The following is a 26,298-nucleotide window of genomic DNA, read 5'->3' on the forward strand; positions in this document are numbered from 1 at the left end:
TTTAGCTTGCTTGGAAGAAATTTTCATCAAATAAGGAACAGATATTTGCAGCTACCGAGTATTTTGCAGAATCTCATAGAACCTATTTTTACAATGGGGCGAAGAAGCTGGAAGATCGCTGGGCCAAGTGTACATCCCTCAAAGGAGACTACGTCGAGCAGTAAGGTGTTTACGAAAAAAACATTTTTTTCTACTTTTTTATCAGACTTATCAAACTACCCCGTAGTCTCACACCGACGACATATATCGTGAATTACATGTTTCATAACTCATTTGTTTCTCAAAGCTCTGCTACTACTACTGTTCAGATGCTCAACGGGATATTTAATGCGACTCATAAATTATATGTGAAACAATTGGCGACACAGTCCGTGAGCCACCCTATATTTCTCAGTACAACGTATCCTGCGACGTCCTTACAAGCTTTTCAGATTGTTTTTGCCCACACTGTATAAGAGCCTCATAATTGTGTGAGTCATTTGTGTACCGACAGTGCTTTATGTGATTGCTCTCCGAATAACTTGCATGCATATAGACAGCTGTAAGTTAGGGATGGCGGTTATGTCTGAAGCATCTGGTTTTCAATCAACCGTTTTTTTTTCATCTTTAGCTTAACCTCATCTTTAAAACTGCTCAAAATAACCAGTTCCTGAAACATCCGATTTTCGCTTTTTTACTTCTATTTGCACTAATAAAAGTAGACATCGGAAAGACGGAAAATTTCTAAGATGTTCTCATACTTTTTGCATTATACAGTAAGATTGAAGGCATGTAAAATCAAAATATCAAATACAAAAGACAAATAAAGCCTATGCAGTCCACCGCACGATGATTTTCTCGAAAAGTGTTAAGGGGTTGAATCCTACAAAAAAAATTGCTTGTATTCTCCTATTGATAGTACGAATATTTTGAAACTCTGCTCAAAAGCCATGTTGTAATCGAGCATCATACCATCGTTTGGGAATTACGAATAGTCTGTGCTACAGGATTAAAACTGAGATTAGAGAACTCTACTTTCCGTGTTAAGTTGTTCTTTTCCTTCGGTTAGAAGCAGATAATGGCATATTATATAGACAGAGGCAGCAGATCGGCTACTTTCTATTTTTATTACAACAGTGAATGAATTGTTAAATTTTTCATTTAGTACTGTAAACGTAAGTCGCTTTCTCTTTCATTATTTTATAGAAATTGCAGGCAAATCTGTAATCTTTGCAAGCAAATTGAGCATTGAACTTCATTGCTATTACACTTCGTAAAACACTTCCAGAATACAGTCAATGCCGGTGACGACGGTAAAAAACTATCACATAGACGAGGTGTGTGCATGATTTGCCCACTGCACGAAGACATGTACCATCTAAGAGGCGACGCCACTCGACAACAGGTGCATTACTGTCTCAGCAATGCTGTACCGATTCTTATTTCATGTCACGTGTTTATTGTTCGTTTCTATCGGCGTCGTTACTAAAGTAGCACTGATTGCTTTACTCATCTTCTATAATAGCCCAATATTTCAACGCTATAAAAATTGGACAAATGAATAGAATTCATATTTTTTAAAAAAGCTTCACTCAAAAACAAAGTTTTATCACTTCAGCTACGGCAAATTGTACCGATCTTGACCTGGTTATTTGTTAAAAAATAGGAAATAATTGTTGTAATTGAGACCAAACATAAATTCCGACAAATTCCGATAATTTAAAACTGAAATATCGTTATCGGTTTTAATCGGTCGATTTTCCCCATCCCTACTGTTGTATCACGTATCGATACCATCCCAATGGCATTCCACAGTTGGTGACGAAATTGAAACTTCCCCTCCAACGCCTATAGCGGTCGTGCGGGACCTGGCAGACCCAACAAAGCACATCCTCAGAGCCACACCTCCAGCGCCTCTGCCGGCGCGATATAGAAAGGCTGCCGACACCGGCGCGGCCCACTCACTCTCGGAGCCTCTCCGGTGCGACCCTTCGTTCGTTCTTAGGACAGTGAGTCTCATCCTAGTTGCTACAGTATGAACCGGATTCTGTTTCTTGTGCATAATTTGTAATGAGTATACATACACTTGAAGAAATACAAGTTAAATAAATCATCTGTTTTTTGTGTTTACTTGTTCGCTAATCGTTTCTGCACCAGTCCAGCTTTCCTACAACGATAGTTGCCGCACCATTATGTAGCCCACCTCTCCCTACCGTACGTGGCTGAGCTCGGACTGGTGCGCCTGAGAGATCGGCTTCCCTTGCTGCAGGTGCTGCCCGCGGGCTCGGCGGCGGCGCAGCAGCTGCAGGCGGAGCTGTCGCGCTGGCAGCGCAACCAGGTGGACGTGGCGCAGCTGCGCGCCCGGGCCGCCGCCGCCGAGGCAGAGACGCGCGCGCTGCGCGAGCAGGTCGCCATCCTCGAGCAGCGGGTACAGGTCAGTACTGCGCACTCCAGTCGCCTCTCCAGAGGTTACATTGTCATCCACGCTGGACATTGTCCGTCGGGATACCAACGTGCACGTAACTGTGTTCTCAACTTGTTCCTTCTGCATATTCCGTAAAGAAGTAGCACATCTAGTTTCTCTTCGTTTGTTGAAGACCTTTTTTTCTTTTTTTTCGGACTAACCTGTGCTCCGACTCAACGTGAACGACACTGACAGAATGAAAACTACATTTGTTCTTTGCAAGTTTTATGCAGGTTTTGCTGTGGTGCAACACACTTCCCTCCTCACTCTCAACAAGCTGGATTTCCTTGTATGTGCATAAAATCACAAACTTCTGCATAAGATAATAATTAGTTTAATGCTTAAAGTAGACAAATCCAAAGTTCTAAATATTGTAATTTTTCTTCTAATTGGATTTTGAACAGTGAAACGCTGTTGAATTTGTCGCTTTTCGAGCTGAGATTCTAGTTTCTGAAATTACGAGGGGCGTTCGATAAGTAATATAACATTTTTTTCTCAAACAATTTTAGAATGAAATTTTCACTCTACAGAGGAGTGTGCGCTGATATGAAACTTCCTGGCAGATTAAAACTCTGTGCCGGACCGAGACTCGAACTAGGACCTTTGCCTTTCGCGGGCAGCGCACACTCCGCTGTAGAGTGAAAATTTCATTCTAGAAACATCCCCCAGGCTGTGGCTAAGCGATGTCTCCGCCATATCCTTTCTTCCAGGAGTGCTAGTTCTGAAGGTTCGCAGGAGAGCTTCTGTGAAGTTTGGAAGGTAGGAGACGAGGTACTGGCGGAATTAAACCTGTGAGGACGGGGCGTGAGTCGGTAGAGCACTTGCCCGCGAAAGGCAAAGGTCCCGAGTTCGAGTCTCGGTCCAGCACACAGTTTTAATCTGCCAGGAAGTTTCATATCAGACAATTTTGTTTGAAAAAATGGGGGATCCACTGTGGGACGTCGTGGAATATTCTCGCTTCAGCCCTATAGGTTCATGGAGTTCCGCTAACTGACGGCTCTATACGTAACCTTCCAAATGGCGTCCGTAACGGAGGTGCGTTCCAAGCAGAGAGCTGTCATTGAGTTTCTTTTGGCGGAAAACCAGAGCTTCTCAGATATTCACAGGCGTTTGCAGAATGTCTATGGAGATCTTGCAGTGAACAAAAGCACATCGAGTCGTTGGGCGAGGCGGTTGTCATCATCACAACAAGGTCACGCAAACCTGTCCGATCTCCCGCGTGCCGACTGGCCGCAATCAACTGTGACTCCTGCAATGATGGAACGTGCGGACACTCTCATTCGATGTGATCTACGAATCACAGACACCTCGCTGCTCAACTGGACTCTTTACTGGTAGTGCTGACACTCGTCCACCAGTTGCGGTACTCAATGGTATGTGCCTTCTGGGTTCCTCGCCGCCTAACGGAAGACCATAAAGGGCAACGAAGATCTGTCTGTACGGAATTGCTTGCGCGTTGCAAGGTTGATTGTGACAATTTTCTGTCGAACATCGTCACAGGCGATGAGACGTTGGTTCATCATTTCTAACCAGAAACAAAAAGGCAATCCATTAAGTGGCGCCACACCACCAAAGAACAAGCTCAAAGCTGCACCCTTAGCTGGTAAAGTCATGGCGACTGTCTACAGGGACCTTGAATAGGTTATTCTGTTTGATGAGCTCACTCATGGTGCAACGATTAACTCAAAAGTGTACTGTGCTACCCTCAGAAAACTGAAGAAACTTCTTCCGCATGTTCGTCGCCACAAAAATGCAAACTACACTGAAGAAACAAAGAAACTGGCACACCTGCCTAATATCGGGTAGGGCTCCCGCGAGCAAGCAAAAGTGCACCAACACGACGTGGCATGGACTCGACTACTATCTGAAGTAGTGCTGGAGGAAACTGATACCATGAATCCTGCAGGGCTGTCCATAAATCCGTAAGAGTACGACCGGGTGGAGACCTCTTCTGATCAGCGCGTTGCAAGGCATCCCATATATGCTAAATAATGTTCATGTCGGGGGAGTTTGTTGGCCACTGGAAGTCTTTTAACCCAGAGGAGTATTCCTGGAGCCACTCTGTAGCAATTCTGGACGTGTGCGGTGTGGCATTGCCCTGCTGGAATTGTCCAAGTCCGTCGGAATGTACAATAAACATGAATGGATGCAAGTGGACAGGATGCTTACGTACGTGTCACCTGTCAGAGACGTATCTGGGTCGAATATCACTTCAACTGCACACGCCCCACACCATTACAGAGCCTCCACCAGCTTGAACAGTTCCCTTCTCACATGCAGGGTCCATGGATTCATGAGGTTGTCTCCATACCCACACACGGCCATCCACTCGATACAATACGAAAAGGGACTCGTCCGATCAGGCAACATGTTTCCAGTAGTCAACATGCAATGTCGTGTCGACAGGTCCAGGCGAGGCGTAAAGCTTTGTGTCTTGCAATCATCAAGGGTACACGAGTTGGCCTTCGGCTCCGAAAGGCCACATCGATGATGTTTCGTTGAATGGTTCGCACACAGACACTTGTTGATGACCCAGCATTGAAATCTGGACCAATTTACGGAAGGGCTGCACTTCCCTCACGTTCAATGATTCTCTTCACTCGCCGTTGGTCCCGTTCTTGCAGGATCTATTTCCGGCCGCTGCGGTATCGGAGATTTGATGTTTTACTGGTTTCCTGAATCCCCAGTTCATCGGTACCTCGGGGATGCTGTGTCCAATCGCTCGTGCAACGACTATAACATGACGTTCAAACTCACTTAAATCTTGATAACCTGTCATTGTAGCAGCAGTAACAGATCTAACAACTGCGCTAGACACTTGTTGTCTTACATAGGCGTTGCCTACAGCGGCGCCGTATTCAGCCTGTTTACATATCTCCGTATTTGAATACGCATATCGGTATCAGTTTCTTTGGCGCTTCAGTGTAACTTCTCCTTCTCCATGACAATGCAAGGCCTCACACAAGTCTGCGCATCCGAGAGACCTTACAAAGCTTCAATGGGTGTTCTTCCTCATCCACCCTACAGCCCCCATCTCGCGCTTTCCAACTTTCAACAGTTTGGCACATGAAGGATGAACTGCGCGGGAAGCAGTACGTGGATGATGTGAAGGTTAGTAACGCAGAAACACGCTGGCGCCAACGTCGACTAGTAGTGTGGTACCATGCAAGCATACATCCGCTCCCAGTAAGGTAGCGTAAAGCTGTCGCATTTAACTGAGATTATGTTAAAAATAGGTTTTTTAGCCAAAAGAGTGGTGAATAATACAGAGTATTGGGATGCTGAATGAAGCCAACTTGTTTTCAGAAAAAAATGGGCTGCATTGGGTATTGAACTACCCCGTCCTTAAGTTCCATTGGTAAAAGCGGAGTTGATACCGTGCAATGTGCAATTAATATATCCATGAAAAGAAACTATATGTCGCTTAGTGAGGAGTTACAGATCATTTGGATGAAAACAGATTTGTGCTACCCTAAACAGTTCTCGAAATATTTGAAGTGGACAGTTCAGTTGCATCACCCATTATATCATTACAATCTCTAAAATGCATTGTTTTACATATTGAAAGCTAATCTGTAAATATGGTGGGTGATACAGCAATTTAGTTATCGTATTAGGTTTAGCATGACTATAAAACCACGGCGATTAACCACTTTAACTAAAAATCTTTTTTTTTTTTTTTTGTATTGACATATGTTCGTTACTGCCTGCTGCGGGGATGGGGGCATCATTAGGGATCTGCGTTGTTGAGATAATGCCTTTCAATATGCACTGCGTAGCAAAATATGTGAAGTATTCAGAAGACATGGTCGGATGTCAGTGTAGCTTCGTAAACGTATACACCCTCGACGAATATACACACGATTAGAACTGCAGTTCTGCATGACAGGAAAAACAATCACCAGAGCTCATTAGTGGTATTCGTGTTGAGCTTTGTTATCAGGCCTTAATAGCGTTGGAAATGAGTGATCTCTGTGAAGGATACGGAAATGTGGGCACTTGTGTGAGACAGCGTTATCAAGATCTGACAGATTTTGGAGGAGCGTCAAAGTCGGTCTCCATTTGGTCGGCTAATGACCGGCTAATGGGCTTGTGCAATATCCAGATTTGTGGGGCATTTTCATGTGACAGTGTCCAGATGTTAGATGTCAAGGGAACATAAGGGCACACATACTCAACGTCAAGAGTCCGGTCCACCATGACTGGCCACCACAAGGGTGGACCGGCGTTTTGTGCACCAAGAACTTTTCATCTCCACCTGCGATCCGAGTACAAGTAATGCACTCACTGCAACGTCCTGTGTAATCCTGCATCTTTGGTCGGAGACAAGCAGCAGCCGGACTAGGGAATTATCGTCCCTGGACTAGGCTGCCGTTAACACCACGACACAAATGGCTGCGCCTGGAATGGTGCCGTGACTGGAAAGCATGAACTGATGATGAATAGTGTAGTATTGTTTTCAGCAACTGCGGTTCTGGACTAACCCGGATGACTATAGTGGCGCAACGACTCCAGATTCCATTGTTCCAAAGTTTTGGAGAGAGACAGTGGTGTTACTCCCGGCATCATGGGTTGGGTGAGACTGCAGATCACAGCTGATAGCACTAAGGGAACTCTGCCGGCACAACGGTACGCCACAGACATCCTGCGTCTTCGTGTGTTACCTTTCTTGTGGCAGTATCGCGGCGCCATTTTTCAACAGGACAATGATCTTCTCCACATGGAACGTGTCTGTATGAATGCTAAGTTACTACCGTGGCCAGCGAGATCCCCAGATGTGTGTCTGACAGACCATGTGTGGGACCAGGTCGGGTGTCAACTCCACCCCATTGTTAGTATCCAGTATATCAAGGATCAGTTACAATATATTGACGACATGCTATCTGTTAGAAGAGCGACCAGTACCCTTTAGAAATAATTATATTTTTAAATTTGCCTGCTGGCTACTGGTTTCGGTACACAGTACTATGTACAGAAACCGGTAGCCAGTAGGCAAAAACAAGAAATTGCGACTATAGACTGAAACATATTTAATTTCTCAGTTACAGCAAGTGTGGATCAGCTTGCATCAGGAGACGCTACAAGAGCTGTATGACACGCTTGCCAACCGAATCGTTGCGTGCACCTAGTGTATCCTCATACAGATACGTGGGTTTATAGTGCCAAGTTTTTTTGTAAATTTGGCTTTATTTTGTAATCACTGAAACATCGCATACTCTCTCAAGCCTTGAAGTTTCATTTCGTTTCTTCCTCCATTTCTGCGTACGTTACTTTCTTGGCAGGCAGACTATTTTGTGCAAGTTGCGGACCGCAGCTCGTAACTACTTAAACAAAGTCATTTATACGTGACATGAAGAGATGCTGACGAAAAAAAATCTTATCTTCTGCCAGTTCCGATTGTCAACATGCAACCGTCTGTCCAAGAAAGCCGCGAGGGTGAGTTTATTCCTGTCGCATAACCTACGGCAGCGCAGTAAATACTGCAGCAGCTTGATGTAACAGCCATAAACAACGTATGTGCATTCGACCAGTTAGTTATCAGAAACAGTGGTAAGTAGCGGATGTGCTGCCGTAGTGTTGTTGTATCACGAATTTGCATGGAACAACTTCCCTAAATCAGACGTTCAACAAATAGTCTGGAATAAAAACAACGACGCGTGGATGTCTCCTGCAACTTATTGGAAATGCAAAACGCGGACAGTTTTCTGAAAAAAAAAAAAAACACCATGGATGACAAGACTTTTTGCTATCAATACGAAGCTACCAAAAACCGACACGTTCAGAAATCCACATTAAGGGTCAACGCTTTGTTTGACATAACCACATTCAAGCCAAAGTGACGCGGGAGTTCAAATGGAATGGGGGGGGGGGGGGTAGGAGGTCTATGTAGAACATATGAAGCGTTAAATCTACTATTTTACCTTTCCTTTTTTTACTAAGCCAGTCTCGAAACTGTGTCGACTGACGGGCTTTGTAACATCACTCCAATGTGGAGTCAATGAATAAATAAAGTGTAAATGAACAAATTATTATAATTTTAGTCGTGTTACTGAGGAAGCAGTAGCAGTGACGTCATGTAGGCTACTAACGAGGCCTACGAGAAAGACGCCGCGGCGCGCACGTCACGAAGGTAAGCCTGCCCTTGCGCGCCCGCTCAACTCAGCAGACAAACTACGTTTCTACAGCTGTTAGCTCGTAACTAGGTGTATATGTACAAACGATAATTGCATCTTCTACAGCAACCGTTATTATGAAGTCTTACTCTTATTAGTCCTACAATGATCGGAAACCCTTAGGCCTAGTTATAATTTGTTATGGATGTACTGGGGTACAATAAAATTAAAATCATACCGAAGTGATTATCAGTTGCATAAGGCACCACTTCTTGTATGCAACGAGGGCTGTTAAGCAGAAGAGACTAAATGCTATAAACAAGCTGTTATACCATTTACATTGAGTATTGATCTTAAATTAAGTTTTGTTGTTGCACTGTTAATCAGTAAGACTTCATAATAGCAGGTTACAGTAGAAGAGGCTATTCTCGTTTGTGCGTACACGCCCAGCGGCGAGTTAACAGGTTTATAAATGCATTTTTTTCTGCTGAGCTGAGCGAGTTCAGTCTTACCTTCGTGACTTACGCGCAGCGGCCTGTCTTTCACGTGGGCCTCGGGCTACTACAGTAATTTTATGTTGCCTAATGGTCGCTTCGATCGAATATTAGAGTAGTGGCAAACAAGGTTTGTTTTACTAGCGCATCCTGATGTCACGGAAATAGTGCCTTCTGTTTGGAAGGCCTGTGTTTCGAAATCGTCATGATCGTCGATCATACTATGATGGCCCCCACGTATCTGCTGCTATGGTAAAATTCATGCAAAGTATTTTGAACTTAAACTTATGTCTCACGCTATGAAAAGCCGGCGGGGAATAATGGTGACTACATAGCAAATCTTCAGTGTAACTGCGTGGCGTGTGATCCGCTCGACGTGTTGTTGTATGACCAACACTGCGGCCACTGTTTCACCACGCTGGTGAAGCCTTCTTAAAATAGCGGCCAAACCATGGTCTTCACAATAGTACAACGCGGTCACTGATCCGGAACAGTTTTACTGAACATGACAGCAACAGCGATAACATAAAGACGTATGTATATCTACATCTACATTTTACATCTACGTGGATACTCTGTATGTCACACTTTAAGGGCCTGGCAGCAGTTCATCGAACCACCTTCACAATAATTCTCTATTACCCCACTCTCGAACAACGCGCGGAAAAAACGAACACCTATATCTTTCCGTGCGAGCTATGATTTCCCTTATTTTAATATGATGATCTTTTCCCTATGTAGGTCTGCGTCACCGAAATATTTTCGCATTCGGAGGAGAAAGTTAGCGATTAAAATTTCGTTAGAAGATCCCGTCGCAACAAAAAACGCCTTTGTTTTAGTGATGTCCATCCCAAATCCTGTATCATGTCCATGACATTCTCTCCCCTATTTCTTGATAATACAAAACGTGCTGCTCTTCTTTGAACTTTCTCGATGTACTCCGTTAATTCTATCTGGTAAGGATCCCACACCGCGCAGAAGTTCTCCAGAAGGCAGGCTCTTTAGTAGATTTGTTGCATATTCAAAGCATTCTGCCAATGAAACGCAGTCTTTGGTTCGCCTTCCCCGCAACATTTTCTGTGTGTTCTTTCCAGTTTAAGTTGTTCGTAGTTGTAATACTTAGGTATTTAGTTGAATTTACGGCCTGTAGATTTGATTGATTTATCGTGTAGCCGAAATTTAACGTATTACATTCACGACTCATGTGGATGACGTCACACTTTTGAATATTTAGGGTCATTTGCCAATTTTTGCACCCTATAGATATCTCTTCTAAATCGTTTTGCAATTGGTTTTCATCTTCTGATGACTTTACTAGACGGTAAAACACAGCATCATCTGCAAGACAGCTGCTCGAATTGTCTATTAAATCTTTTATATAGATAAGGAACAGCAAAGGACCTATCACACTACTCTGGGGAACGCCAGAAATTACTTCTGTCTTACTCTATGACTTTCCGTCAGTTGCTACGAACTGTGACTCCTCTGACAGGAAATCATGAATCCAGTATCATAACTGAGACGACATTCCATAAGTACGCAATTTGACTAGGAGACGCTTGTGAGGTACTGTGTCAAATCCAGAAATACGGAATCAATTTGTAATCCTTTGTCGATAGCACTCAACAGTTCGTGTGACTAAAGAGGTAGTTGTGTTTCACAAGAACGATGTTTTCTAAATCCGCGTTGACTGTGTGTCAGTAAACCTTTCTCTTCGAGATAATTCATAATGTCGAATACAACATATGTTCCAAAATCCTACTGCATATCGACGTTAATGATATGAGTCTGTCATTTACTGGATTATTCCTACAGCCTTTCTTGAATATTGGTGTGGCCTGTGCAACTACGCAGTCTTCGGGTACGAACGAGCGGTTGTATACATTTGTTAAATATGGAGCTATTGCATTAGCATACTCTGAGAGGAACCTAATTGGTATACAGTCTGGACTGGAAGACTTGCTTTTATTAAGTGATTTAAGTTGTCTCACTACTCCGATGATGTCTACTTCTAAGTTACTGGCGTTGGCAGCTGTTCTTGTGTAGGAAGCGTCTGCGTATGGGTTTTATAATGCATTCTTTATTTACCTCTTTTGTGATGTAAATGCCAGCCATCAGAGACTAACAGCCTGCGCAAGCAACTTAATAAGCTAGCGCTACTAACAACGAACTGCGAAGGCGCGTCCTGTGTCCTGCGTGATGAAAACAATAATCTACGTTCGTCGATGACTGCCAGCTGTGGGGCAGCATCAAAACCATGATTGCCATTCTTGAACTTTCGTTTTTGACTGAATTGTTCAGAAATTAAATAACAAATAGTTCCCTCCCCCGAAGACAATGACTGAAAGTGGAAATTACCTCCCAAATATTACCAATTGAGTAAGCCTCTATCACCCCTACAGGTAGTCTGGTATTTATTTGAAAAGACTCTGTACAGTAGGCCATTACTCGAATAGTTGCCCCAGCTAGAGAATCAGAAGTATACAAAAAATACTCCACGTGACAAAAAAATTATGCACCCAGAACGGGAGGAGGAAAAGGAATCAAACTTTAGCAGTTCGGAAGATACCTGATGTTATGTTAGTGATTTCAAAACCTAGTCAATTTTACAAAGAATTTAACAGTCTGAGCCCATTCATTAATATTATGTTGCACACCTTCTGGCATGGACGCTTGCAGGATTTGTTTGGAAAACGTGTCATAAAGCAGCTGTATCATCTCCCAAGGAAAACTCGTCAACATCTGTTGTAATTGGTCCTTGATATCCATGATACTGACACTAGGATACAGTTGACATTCCACATTTTCCCACATGTATCCTATCAGGGCAAATCTGGGTACCTTGGTAGCCCTGGGTTTGGTGTCGTCCGAAGAGTAGGGTGCCAAAGCAGACCCTCAGAAGAGTATAATGCTGCATCACATATCGACAAATGAGCAATGTCCGGGTACCCATGCCGCCTAGAGCTTCGCTACGCTGCCGTAATCGATGGTCTACTTACGGCTCAGCAGAGAAATCCTCGGCCTAGTTCGCACTCAGCGATCACGTCGACAACAGAGTATTAAATAGAACATCAGTGTCTTAGATGTCTTAGGCAGACTTAATACGAGCATTATGTCCGTTATGCTTCACTTTTATTTTATTTTTATTTACACGTCAAGTTTCGTATGACCAGACTGAGGAGCAAATCTCCAAGGTTATGGAACGTGTCAGCACATGAAATTACAACATAAAAGTAATAACAGATAAAAATAAATATTTATGAACCCGAAAAAGTCAGTCCATAAGTTTGAGTAAATGCAATCAATAATACAATAAGAATCAGCTTAATTTTTCAAGGAACTCCTCGACAGAGTAGAAGGAGTGACCCATGAGGAAACTCTTCAGTTTCGATTTGAAAGCGCGTGGATTACTGCGAAGATTTTTTAATTCGAGTGGTAGCTTATTGAAAATAGATGCAACAGTATACTGCACACCTTTTTGCACAAGAGTTAAGGAAGTGCTATCCACATGCAGGTTCGATTTCTGCCAAGTATTAACCGAGTGAAAGCTGCTTATTCTTGTGAATAAGCTAATATTGTTAACAAGAAATGACAATAAGGAATATATATATATATATATATATATATATATACATATACATATATTGAGAGGCCAATGTGAAAACACCCAGATTGGTGAACAAGGGTCGACAAGAGGTTCGTGAACTTACACCACTTATTGCCCGAACCGCCGATTTCTGAGCCAAAAATATCCTTTTAGAATGGGAAGAGTTATCCTAAAATATAATACCAAACGACATAAGCGAATGAAAATAAGCAACCGAGACTAAGTGAACTGTCTTGCAAATTTGTCTTCTGTCACTTGATATACTTTAATATACTGTAAATACTCAGAAGGTTTCTGTGAAGATATATTTTACAAAGTAAAGAAAATCTTCATCTCTTTGTTGTAATTAAGAGAATTAATGTTGTACATGTTATACACTCCTGGAAATTGAAATAAGAACACCGTGAATTCATTGTCCCAGGAAGGGGAAACTTTATTGACACATTCCTGGGGTCAGATACATCACATGATCACACTGACAGAACCACAGGCACATAGACACAGGCAACAGAGTATGCACAATGTCGGCACTAGTACAGTGTATATCCACCTTTCGCAGCAATGCAGGCTGCTATTCTCCCATGGAGACGATCGTAGAGATGCTGGATGTAGTCCTGTGGAACGGCTTGCCATGCCATTTCCACCTGGCGCCTCAGTTGGACCAGCGTTCGTGCTGGACGTGCAGACCGCGTGAGACGACGCTTCATCCAGTCCCAAACATGCTCAATGGGGGACAGATCCGGAGATGTTGCTGGCCAGGGTAGTTGACTTACACCTTCTAGAGCACGTTGGGTGGCACGGGATACATGCGGACGTGCATTGTCCTGTTGGAACAGCTAGTTCCCTTGCCGGTCTAGGAATGGTAGAACGATGGGTTCGATGACGGTTTGGATGTACCGTGCACTATTCAGTGTCCCCTCGACGATCACCAGTGGTGTACGGCCAGTGTAGGAGATCGCTCCCCACACCATGATGCCGGGTGTTGGCCCTGTGTGCCTCGGTCGTATGCAGTCCTGATTGTGGCGCTCACCTGCACGGCGCCAAACACGCATACGACCATCATTGGCACCAAGGCAGAAGCGACTCTCATCGCTGAAGACGACACGTCTCCATTCGTCCCTCCATTCACGCCTGTCGCGACACCACTGGAGGCGGGCTGCACGATGTTGGGGCGTGAGCGGAAGACGGCCTAACGGTGTGCGGGACCGTAGCCCAGCTTCATGGAGACGGTTGCGAATGGTCCTCGCCGATACCCCAGGAGCAACAGTGTCCCTAATTTGCTGGGAAGTGGTGGTGCGGTCCCCTACGGCACTGCGTAGGATCCTACGGTCTTGGCGTGCATCCGTGCGTCGCTGCGGTCCGGTCCCAGGTCGACGGGCACGTGCACCTTCCGCTGACCACTGGCGACAACATCGATGTACTGTGGAGACCTCACGCCCCACGTGTTGAGCAATTCGGCGGTACGTCCACCCGGCCTCCCGCATGCCCACTATACGCCCTCGCTCAAAGTCCGTCAACTGCACATACGGTTCACGTCCACGCTGTCGCGGCATGCTACCAGTGTTAAAGACTGCGATGGAGCTCCGTATGCCACGGCAAACTGGCTGACACTGACGGCGGCGGTGCACAAATGCTGCGCAGCTAGCGCCATTCGACGGCCAACACCGCGGTTCCTGGTGTGTCCGCTGTGCCGTGCGTGTGATCATTGCTTGTACAGCCCTCTCGCAGTGTCCGGAGCAAGTATGGTGGGTCTGACACACCGGTGTCAATGTGTTCTTTTTTCCATTTCCAGGAGTGTAGTTCCAATCAGTCTCCTCCCTGAGCAAACCAAAGAACCCACCGTCGTTTCCGTGAGTGTATTTTCGTACGGCACAACAATGGGAATACCTGAACATCATGGAGACAGATTATAGAGACATCTAGACAGGCATTGTCCTGCTAAAAAATGGCACCATGACATTGTCACACTAGTGGCAAAACAAGAGGACGCAGGATGCCCACGGTGTGCCTTTGTGTTCCCTCAATCACTGTAAGCCGTGACCTGAAGTCACACACGATGGTCCCCACACCGTGACGCCACGAGCAAAACCGCCGTGCGCCGCCAAAACATCGGAAGAACAGACCTCTCCCCAGGTCGTCCGGGGTAGTGCAGAACCGGAAATCACCACTGAACACAGTGCATTGCATCCATCATCAGTAGACATTTCTCTGCCACGGCACCACTCCAAACGCAGCCACCCGTGTTGTGGTGTTAACGCAGCCTACGCAGTGGAAGGTAATTCCTTACTCCGGCTGTTGGTATCTACCGACCAACGATGCGGTGTGACACGGAATGTTGCAGGGAGTCCATTATATGTTATCGGGAGGTAGGCGTAGTTGGTAAGAGATTACAATGTGACTGTTGCACAATGCGAGCTTGCCTGCCCTCATGTTCCCACGCACTCCAGCATGGGGTCACCGTCATATCTGAGTGCTCCACATATCTGCATATTCCACGATTCGACCATTTGGCCAAATGGAGACTCACAACGAGACACCTTTCAAACTCTGTCAGGTGGTGATAACGGCGTATCATATGAGTACGCGACATCTCCGTGTTCTTCAGAACGATCGCCTCAACATCATCTGACACGTTCACACCCTTACATAATCTACTAGGCCTGGTAACAACATTCAACACAAACAACACTAATGCACTCTGTCATCACAGAGAACTGCAGCTCTAACCATTTACATACCTGGGGATGCAGTGTGCGTGTACGAAGTTACGCTGACATCTGACCATGTCTTCTGGACACCAGTAGACCGGCAGGAAGGAGACTGGGGCCGTGGCCGAAACGTCGATACAATTTTTTGCTCTTTTTTGTTTTCTTTTTTTGCGCCATGATGCGCCTCTACACCTAGAAAACTTGCTTTAGATTGTCCCCCAACGTTTAACAAGCGTTTCGTAGAGCTAGTTCCGAGGACAGTGCATAACTGCCAACTAATACGGATTGTCCGTAATTCTTACAGATTTATTACCTTAATTACGGAGTTACGGGAAGTTACTAAAATACGTAATTTTACAATTTGATGTTCGAAATAAATCGAAAAACATACTATTTACATTTCGCTAATCATATGCTATTAAATTTTTTTGTAGATTGTGATGATTTCGTTCCTGAGTACACAGTTAATCTCTCTGAATGATTTCATCACCACGGCTTACTAAAGGCCATTTACACTTTGTTGGAAACATGTTCTGCAACATTGTTGGCGGTAGTACTTGACTACCGATGTTCGCAACATGTTGTTATCATCTTGGCAAGACAAAACGTGTGTTCCACGGCAGTGTCTGTACAGATCAAAGGAACGTAGTTTCTGGCCCGTTACCACTAAATACCGGCACGCAACGCTAGTGTTTGCTTTTTCTCTGTCTTTAGTGGCGCGTGTATTCTTTAAGTGCGTTCCTTCACGGAATGGAGTGGACAAAAAGCAAAACTGACGAACTTGTAACACACCACGAAGCAGAGAAGTACCTCTGCAATGTTCGAAGTCGTAGTTATAAAAATATTAAGCAGACACCTGACTCCATACGAAAAAATGCTGCGTTGCATGGCATCAGCTCCAGTGGACGCAGATAAAAAAGAAGTCCCTCATTTCTCAACACCGCAGCAACGACAACAAAGCCAACAGGATTTGTTATCAGACTTCGGAAAAGATTGTCGTCAACAGGTTATGTGAGCTGCCGCCTTACGATAGTCCTGTGACAAGAAAAGAAATTTACGACAGTTTCTATGAGACGGAAATAAATGTATGTAGTAGGCAGCAGTCAGTAGTAAACGTAGAAGTGGCAGGGGCATTATCAACCGCAGGTTCCTCCGTCACATCCGTTGAAAATGTGAATGTTACTGAGGCTGAAAGAGTTTTCTTCATTGAATATGATACTTTGGATTAATTTTAATGCGAAAATAAAACTGACGCAAAAGAAATGGTAACACCAAGAAGTAGTTGTGCGACATAAACAGAAGCTGTTATGCGTGATTCTGCATATGAAAGATGATGTCTATTCAAATTTCACGCCAGTCGCATAAGAGCGGCCCTATAGCGCCATCATAAGGATGCAAACCATGTTTGCCTTAAATATAAACTGTAATGGTCGTGAGCATTAGTTACCTTTGAGATTGGAGGTGGTGAGTTGATGTTAGTCAAGCGTGCCTTTAAGGTGACAGACACCATTATCGACATATCACTGAGTCCAGATGGCTCTGAGCACTATGGGGCTGAACATCTGAGGTCATCAGTCCCCTAGAACTTAGAACTACTTGAACCTAACTAACCTAAGGACATCACAGACATCGATGCTCGAGGCAGAATTCGAACCTGCGACCGTAGCGGTCGTGCGGTTCCAGACTGAACCGCCTAGAACCGCTCGGCCGGCCCTCACTGAGTTTGAACGAGGTCGTGTAATAGAGCTACGAGAAGCTGGGTGTTCCTTCTGCGATATTCCAGAAAGAGTTGGCAGGAAGGCAGCCACTGTACGCGACTCATGACAGTGGTAATCGCGGGAATGTACAGTCGCAAGAAGAACAGGCTCCGGACGGCCACGTGGCACTACCGAGAGGGAAGACTTCGTGTTCGGCATATGTCTCTGACGCATCGTACTGCTTCTGCAGCAGCAATTTTAGCAGCAGTTGGCAGCACAGTGACACAGTGAACTGTTACAAGTCGGTTACTTCAAGGACAGCGCCGACCCAGATGCCCTGTACCGTGCATACCACTGACCCCGAACCACCACCATTTGCGACTTCTCTGGAGTCAAGCGAGAGCTCATTGGAGAGGAGGGTGGAGGTCTGTTGTGTTTTCTGATGAAAGCCGGTTCTGCCTCTGTGCCAGTAATGGCCGCCTGTTTGTTAGGAGGAGGCCAGTTGAGGGCTTTCGACCAACGTGTACGCATGCTAGGCATATTGCACCTACACCTTGTGTTATGATCTGGGATGCGATTTCGTATGACAGCAGGAGCACTCTCGTGGTTATCTCATGTACCCTGACTGTAAATCTGTACGGCAATCCAGTGATTGCACGTGTTGTACTGCCATTCACGAACAGCATTCCAGACAGTGTTTTTCAACAGGATAACGCCCACCCACATACCGTTGTTGTAACCCAACATGCTTTACGGAGTGTCGACATGTTTCCTTGGCCTGCTCAATCACCAGATCTGTCTCCAGTCGAACATGTATGGGATATCATTGGACGACAACTGCAGTGTCATCCTCGACCAGCATTAACCGTGCCTGTATTGACCGACCAAGTGCAGCGGACATGGAACTCCCTCCCACAAACTGACATCCGGCAAAATTCATGCACGTTTGTATACTTTCAGTGAACATTCTGGCGGGTACACCGGTTGTTAACGTATCAGCATTTCACATTTGCGATGGTTTACCTTGTGCTTAGGTTAACCAAGGATCTTGCAATGTTAATCACTTAAATATGTTACCCAGATAAATGCAGTCCCGAAATTTCATAACTCTATACTAATTATTTTTTGCTGTTGCGTTTTTTTTTCATCAGTGCATATGATCAGTTACATATCTTCTTCTTCTTGTGTAGTGGTCAATCCAAGGATTGGTTTGCAACAGCTACAATGGCAACTTGTCTCCATTCTGTGCGTCTTTCAGCTTTTCTCTTCATTTCTTTATGGGTGTTACATCCCACATCTTTCACGGCTCTGAGCACTATGGGACTCAACTGCTGTGGTCATCAGTCCCCTAGAACTTAGAACTACTTAAACCTAACTAACCTAAGGACATCACACACAGCCATGCCCGAGGCAGGATTCGAACCTGCGACCGTAGCAGTCGCACGGTTCCGGACTGCGCGCCTAGAACCGCGAGACCACATCTTTCACGATTTGATCCATGTACCTCAGTCGTCGTCTTCGTCTTGGTCTTTTTCCCTCGACATACTCCTCTATGATTGTGTTCAAGAGTCCTTTACGTCTTAATAGATGGCCTGTAATTTGCACTCTTCTTTTAACAATGAAACTCCAGAAGCTTCCCTTCTCACCTGCTCTTTCCAGAACCACTTCGTTTGTCACCTTGCCGATACATTTTATTTTGAGCATGCGTCTATAGCACCACATTTCAAAAGAATTTAGCTTCTTGTCTTCCTCTGTCCCGAGAGTCCATGTTTCACACCCATAGCATTACACACTCCACACATATTATTTCAAAAATCTTTTCCTGATTTCAAGGCTGATGCTCTTAGATGTTAAGATGTTTTTCTTCTTGTTAAAAGCAGCCTTTGCTTGAGCAATTCTACTTCTCACTCCTGCCTTGCTCCTTCCATCCTACTGAATAGAATGGATAATGTTATGGGGGAAGAATATAATATGAGAATTAATAAAGCAAAAACAAAAGTAATGGTATGCGACAAAAAAGATCAAGTGAAATTCCAAGTTCATGTAGGCAATGAACTGCTTGAACAAGTTGATAAATTTACTTATCTGGGCAGTTACATATATCTTCCTCATTTTTTTTATTTGAGTCATCAGTCTTTTGACTGGTTTGATGCTGCCCGCCACGAGTTCCTCTTCCTCATTTATGGTCGTAAAATGTATTAAATACAGCGTTTAAGGGCCTAAATCAGGCTTCTAGTTCCTAAAGTTTTCTGGAGGGAGGGGGAGGGGGGGACTGACCACCATCCATATTTGCCACGTGATTACTGACAGCAGCTATGACATCGATATTCACAGGAAAGCGTCTAGCTGATGTGGGGAACGTCGCCCAGCCCGGACCCCCGCCGTCCCCAGACACTTGTCGGCACCACGCCTCACGAGCTACACGGCAGGCCTCGCCGCTCCGCCCTCGGGCTCGCTTTCACGGCCAGCCGCCGACGTGCCGCGCTCGGCAGCGCGTAATGAGGCGAGCCAATTAGCTGAGTTTCCCCGCCTGGACAGGTCGCCCGCGCCGTTCACTTCCCTCCGACGTCGCCTCCGTGCCACCCAATTTGATCGCCATTACCCGGAAGATATGCATGCGGCCGAAATAATCCAGTTTCTCTTGATCCTAATGCTTCAGCTATGTCCTAGCCAGACTGCAGTTAAAGGGTGAAAGCAGTTCAGTGTGTCACGCTACTACTTCGTAAACCGACACTCTTCTGTGGCATCTCGGACTGTGCTTACGCCATCCTGACTCGTTCCACAACACTTATTCTAGATAAGCTTCGGAGGAAGGCGGATTGCGACTAAAGCTGTCGACTGGAATTTGGGAGGCCCTAATAAATGTGTAAGTCTGTAGTGTCTCGTGGCCGTTGTCAATGAATATAAAATCTTCTGGGTTGTCAGGTCACGGCATTTCCTCTTCAATATTTCTTCTGCACAGGTATCACAGTTAACGCAACCAGCCACAATTTGTTGTAACCTAGCTTAGTTAGGGTTCTGTACCTCAATCGGTAAAAACAAAACCTTTAAAGGATCGTGACTATGACACGTTATTCCAAGTCGACATATCCGTCCCCACTAAATTAAAATTTGCATGCCATGCTTTAAGTCACCAGCTTCCTTTTAGGTGTTTTACTACATTCCTGTACTGCCTCTTTCAATATGTTCCTTTACCACTCATAACACATTCAGATGTGAAATTTACCGAACTATCAGTTTAATAAGCCACAGCTGCAAAATACTAAGCGAATTCTTTACAGACGAATGTAAAAACTAGTAGAAGCCGACCTCGGGGAAGATCAGTTTGGATTCCGTAGAAATATTGGAACACGTGAGGCAATACTGACCCTACGACTTATCTTAGAAGCTAGATTAAGGAAAGGGAAACCTACGTTTCTAGTATTTGTAGACTTAGAGAAAGCTTTTGTTAATGTTGACTGGAATACTCTATTTCAAATTCTGAAGGTGGCAGGGGTAAAATACAGGGACCGAAAAGGTATTTACAATTTGTACAGAAACCAGATGGCAGTTATACGAGTCGAGGGACATCAAAGGGAAGTTGTGGTTGGGAAGGGAATGAGACAAGGTTGTAGCCTCTCCCCGATGTTATTCAATCTGTATACTGAGCAAGCAGTGAAGGCAACAAAAGAAAAATTCGTAGTAGTATTAAAATCCATGGAGAAGAAATAAAAACTTTGAGGTTCGCCGATGACATTGTAATTCTGTCAGAGACAGCAAAGGACCTGGAAGAGCAGTTGAACGGAATGGACAGTGTCTTGAAAGGAGGATATAAGATGAACATCAACAAAAGCAAAACGAGGATAATAGAATGTAGTCGAATTAAGTCCGGTGATGCTGAGGGAGTTAGATTAGGGAATGAGACGCTTAAAGTAGTAAATGAGTTTTGCTATTTGGGGAGCAAAATAACTGATGATGGTCGAAGTAGAGAGGATATAAAATGTAGACTGGCAACGGCAAGGAAAGCTTTTCTGAAGAAGAGAAATTTGTTAACATCGAGTATAGATTTAAGTGTCAGGAAGTCGTTTCTGAAAGTATTTGTTTGGAGTGTAGCCATGTATGGAAGTGAAACATGGACGATAAATACTTTGGACAAGAAGAGAATAAAAGCTTTCGAAATGTGGTGCTACAGAAGAATGCTGAAGACTAGATGGGTATATCACATAACTAATGAGGAGGTATTGAATAGGATTGGGGAGAAGAGAAGTTTGTGGCACAACTTGACTAGAAGAAGGGATCGGTTGGTAGGACATGTTCTGAGGCATCAAGGGATCACCAGTTTAGTATTGGAGGGCAGCATGGAGGGTAAAAATCGTAGAGGGAGACCAAGAGATGAATACACCAAGCAGATTCAGAAGGGTGTAGGTTGCAGTAGGTACTGGGAGATGAAGAAGCTTGCACAGGATAGAGTAGCATGGAGAGCTGCATCAGACCAGTCTCAGGACTGAAGACAACAACAACAACAACAACAACATTTCTTCTGCACTATCGAAGTTTCGACACCTCTGCTGGAGTCTTGTCAACGATCTTCTGGTGGTCACGGTTAGCTAAACACTGACAAATACCAGTGTCATGTTCACTTGTAAAAAGGAGTTTCCCCATACGTGCGGGAAACCTCCTTTTTATAACCGAACGCAACACTGGTCCTTGACAGTGTTTAGGTAACCATGAACACAAAAATATCTAGACGAAATTCCCCGCAAGAGGCTTGAAGCGCCGTAGTCAAAAAGAACTGAACATCAGGCGGCCTAACAACCTAGAAGATGTTACCCTCAGTAATAAACATGCATCACAGTCCACGCAACCAGCCACAATTTGTTGTAACCTAGCTTAGTTAGGGTTCTGTACCTCAATCGGTAAAAACAGAACCCTTAAGCCAGCCGGAGAGGCCGTGCGGTTCTAGGCGCTACAGTCTTGAACCGAGCGACCGCTACCGTCGCAGGTTCGAATCCTGCCTCGGGCATGGATGTGTGTGATGTCCTTAGGTTGGTTAGGTTTAATTGGTTCTAAGTTCTAGGCGACTGATGACCTCAGAAGTTAAGTCGCATAGTGCTCAGAGCCATTTGAACCAAGAACCCTTAAAGGATCGTGACTATGACACGTTATCCAAGTCTACATATCCGTCCCCACTAAATTAAAATTTGTATGCCACACTTTAAGCCACCAGCTTCCGTTTAGGTGTTTTACTACATTCCTGTACTGCCTCTTTCAATATGTTCCTTTACCACTCATAACGCACTCATAAGGCTATTCATGCAACCTTTTTGTAATATTTTCTCCTCTTACACTTTCTCCTCTTGCGTATAAATCACTACAGTAATTCAAACTGTGAATGGGCGGGCTAGTTGGCCCTGCGTTATTCTTCTTGTCAACAGATGGCAGTACTTCGTGTACGCATCTACGCGCTCTGCGTTCGTTGGTGGTACACCGCGTCCTGTATTCTCCATCGCGGCCCTCGGGATCACAGCACAAAATGCAAGTGTGAAATGTGTGTGAATTCTCATGGGACTTAACCGCTAAGGTCATCAGTCCCTAAGCTTACACACTACTTAACCTAAATTATCCTAAGGACAAACATAAACACCCATGCCCGAGAGAGGACTCGAACCTCCGCCGGCACCAGCCGCACAGTCCATGACTGCAGCGCCTTAGACCGTTCGGCTAATCCTGCACGGCAAAATGCAAGTGTCCTGGCGTTCATTTCATACTTCTTTATCCTGGCAGTCATCCGTTATATTGTCTGGTGTCGCTTTGGCATTGACTTATGTTCTACCGCACCTAGCTCGGCCGCCGTTTTCTAAAACTGTTACATGGTACTTCTTTTTTTCCTTTTCTCATCTGTACTACTACATGTAAAAATTATTATTAGCTCCGGTCCCTTGTTTGTTTTCAGTATCAAACCTGATGATGGGCATGTAATAGCATGAAACCGGTCGTGATATAAGCAGTGCAAAATTTAAAAAAAAAACTCACAACTGAAGCGGTACTTTCAATCCTTGCTACAGTGTCCAGTTGCGGATATTCCTCCAGTAGGATGGTTTGCTCACTGCATCACTTTTTTATCAGTCTGTCAGTCCGTCTGTTCTCGGCAACGGGTAGAGATAACGCTTTGAAATTTATGACACATTCTAAGGTCTACGGTCTTTTGGCAACGTTAAAAATTTAAGCTTCTACTTCAACACAATCAAAAGATACCGCCATCGCTTTAACATATTTTGATATCTTGCCAGTATCGATATCAATAACAGGCAAAAATCGTCGACATTCTCAGTTCCCGGGATGGATGAATTATTTACACTACTGGCCAGTAAAATTGCTACACCAAGAAGAAATGTAGATGATAAACGGGTATTCATTGGACAAATATATTACACTAGAACTGACATATGATTACATTTTCACTCAATTTGGGTGCACAGATCCTGAGAAGTCAGTACCCAGAGCAACCACCTCTGGCCGTAATAACGGCCTTGATACGCCTGGGCATTGAGTCAAACAGAGCTTGGATGGCGTGTACAGGTACAGCTGCCCATGCAGGTTCAACAAGATACCACAGTTCATCAAGAGTAGTGACTGGCGTATTGTGACGAACCAGTTGCTCGGCCACCATTGACCAGACGTTTTCAGTTGGTGAGAGATCTGGAGAATGTGCTGGCTAGGGCAGCAGTCGAACATTTTCTGTATCCAGAAAGGCCCGTACAGGACCTGCAACATGCGGTCGTGCATTGTCTTGCTGAAATGTAGGGTTTCACAGGGATCGAATGAATGGTAGAGCCATGGGTCGTAATACATCTGAAATGTAACGTCCACTGTTCAAAGTGCCGTCAGTGTGAACAAGAGGTGACCGAGACGTGGCACCCCATACCATCACGCCGGGTGAAACGCCAGCGATGTTGCCAAACACGGATGCGACCATAATGATGCAGCAAACAGAACCTGGATTCATCCGAAAAAATGGCGTTTTGCCATTCGCGCACCCAAGTTCGTCGTTGAGCACACCATCGCAGGCGCTCCTGTCTGTGATGCAGAGTCATGGGTAACTGCAGCCATGGTCTGCGAGCTGATAGTCCATGCTGCTGCAAACGTCTTCGAACTGTTCGTGTAGATGGTTGTTGTCTTGCAAACGTCCCCATCTGTTGACTCAGGGATCGAGACGTGGCAGCACGATCCGTTACAGCCATACGGATAAAATGCCTGTCATCTCGACTGCTAGTGATGCGAGGCCGCTGGGATCCATCACGGCGTTCCGTAATACCCTCTTGAACCCACCGACTCCATATTCTGCTAACAGTCATTGGATCTCGACCAACGCGAGCAGCAACGTCGCGATACGATAAACCGCAATCGCGATAGGCTACAATCCGACCTTTTTCAAAGTCGGAAACGTGATGATAAGCATTTTTCTTCCTTACACGAGGCATCACAACAACGATTCACCAGGCAGCGCCGGTCAACTGCTGTTTGTGTATGAGAAATCGGTTTGAAACTTACCTCATGTCAGCACGTTGTAGGTGTCGCTACCGGGGCCAACCTTGTGTGAATGCTCTGAAAATCTATTTATTTGCATATCATAGCATCTTCTTCCTGTCGGTTAAATTTCGCGTCTGTAGCACGTCATCTTCGCAGTGTAGCAATTTTAATGGCCAGTAGTGTATATGCATAATTAAATTTGTGCGGAACCCTCAGTGCTCGAGTCCTGGTCACACGTATCCGGACATTTTTTATCAGTGTCACGTGTTATCAGGTGTACTCTCATAATCCAGCATTCAGTTAACGGCCACAGAAAAATATACAATGGTGTGCAAAGCTTAAGGACGAGAGCAACTTCAGCATGATGTGCCACTGCTAAATAGCACAGCTCGATCAAACTAGGAAGAACTGCTACAATATAGTACGGAAGGTAAATGAAAGAAGCACACAACGAGCAGAACAGATATGACGCTTTTATTCAAAGACAATAATTACACTGAAGTCACCGCGGTTCAAGATGGTCCCCTCGACATTACAAAAGACGGGACATGCTTCTGAATAGGGTATGTGATAACCACAACGATTATCGATGGTCTGCTGCGTGCTTCCATGCTGGCCACATGGTTGATACGGAGTTCATCTGTTAGGGCTTTGTTCTAATGACTGCCGCCTCAATTCGTGTATCATATCCGTGTCACTCTCTCCCCTACCTCGCGATAATACAAAACGAGCTACCCTTCTTTTAACTTTTTCGATGTCCTTCTTCGAGCCTATATGATGCAGATCCACACCGCACAACAGTACTCCTGAAGTGGGCGGACAATCGTAGTGTAAGTAGTCTCTGTAGTAGACCTGTTACATTTTCTAAGCGTTCTTCCAGTAAACCACAGCATTTGGTTTGATTTCCCCACAACATTATCTGTGTGATCGTTCCAACTAAAGTTATTCGTAATTGTAATCCCTAAGTATTTAGTTCAGTTTACACCCTCCGCATTTGTGTGATTTATCGTGTAACTGAAATTTAACGGATTCTTTTTAGTGCTCGTGTGGACGACTTCATACTTTACATGATTTGAAGTCAACTGCTACTTTTTGCACCATACAGACATCTTTTCTAAATTACTGTGCAGTTCGTTTTGATTATCTGAAGACTTTACATGACGGTATTCCACAGCATCAGCTGCAGACAATCTAAGAAGATTGCTCATATTGTCTCCTATATCGTTTATGTAGATCAGGAACAACATAGGGCCTACAACACTTCCTTGAGTAATGCCACATATTACTTCTATTTTACTTGATGGCCGCCCGTCAGTTATTATGAATAGTGACCTTTCTGACGGGATACGGATCCTGTACTATACTGTAGCATTTATTTGATGGCCGCCCGTCAGTTATTACGAATAGTGACCTTTCTGACGGGATACGGATCCTGTACTATAGCATTTATTTCTGTGTGTGGTCCAAGTTTCATCGAGGTATGTTACTTGGCAGAGGCACATCTTGCGGATGTTACGAACGTCCTTAACTTTTGTACACCAGTGTATATGACTTAGCCTGTACTGAGAAACGCCTGATCTGGGCAACGTGACTGAGACGCTGCAACTTACCGCCAGGCAGAGGAAACTGACGAACATCAAGTGAAAACATAAAAATCAAACTTTATACTAATAAATCCATTCAGTATCGGCCCTCACTGTACAAACATTTAATTAGTTACTCATTGC

General features: G+C 44.7%; 1 protein-coding gene across 1 annotated transcript in view; it reads left to right on the forward strand.

The window, feature by feature from the left end:
- Positions 1 to 26,298, forward strand: part of LOC126456466 (uncharacterized) — a 537,527-nt gene that overhangs the window by 466,195 nt on the left and 45,034 nt on the right. The window contains exon 6 of the mRNA XM_050092217.1: positions 2,249 to 2,413. Within this exon, the coding sequence (XP_049948174.1) occupies positions 2,249 to 2,413 (165 nt within the window). The remainder of the gene's footprint in view (positions 1 to 2,248; positions 2,414 to 26,298) is intronic.

This window comes from Schistocerca serialis, chromosome 2 (assembly GCF_023864345.2).
Source record: "Schistocerca serialis cubense isolate TAMUIC-IGC-003099 chromosome 2, iqSchSeri2.2, whole genome shotgun sequence".
In the NCBI taxonomy this organism is placed as follows: domain Eukaryota; kingdom Metazoa; phylum Arthropoda; class Insecta; order Orthoptera; family Acrididae; genus Schistocerca; species Schistocerca serialis.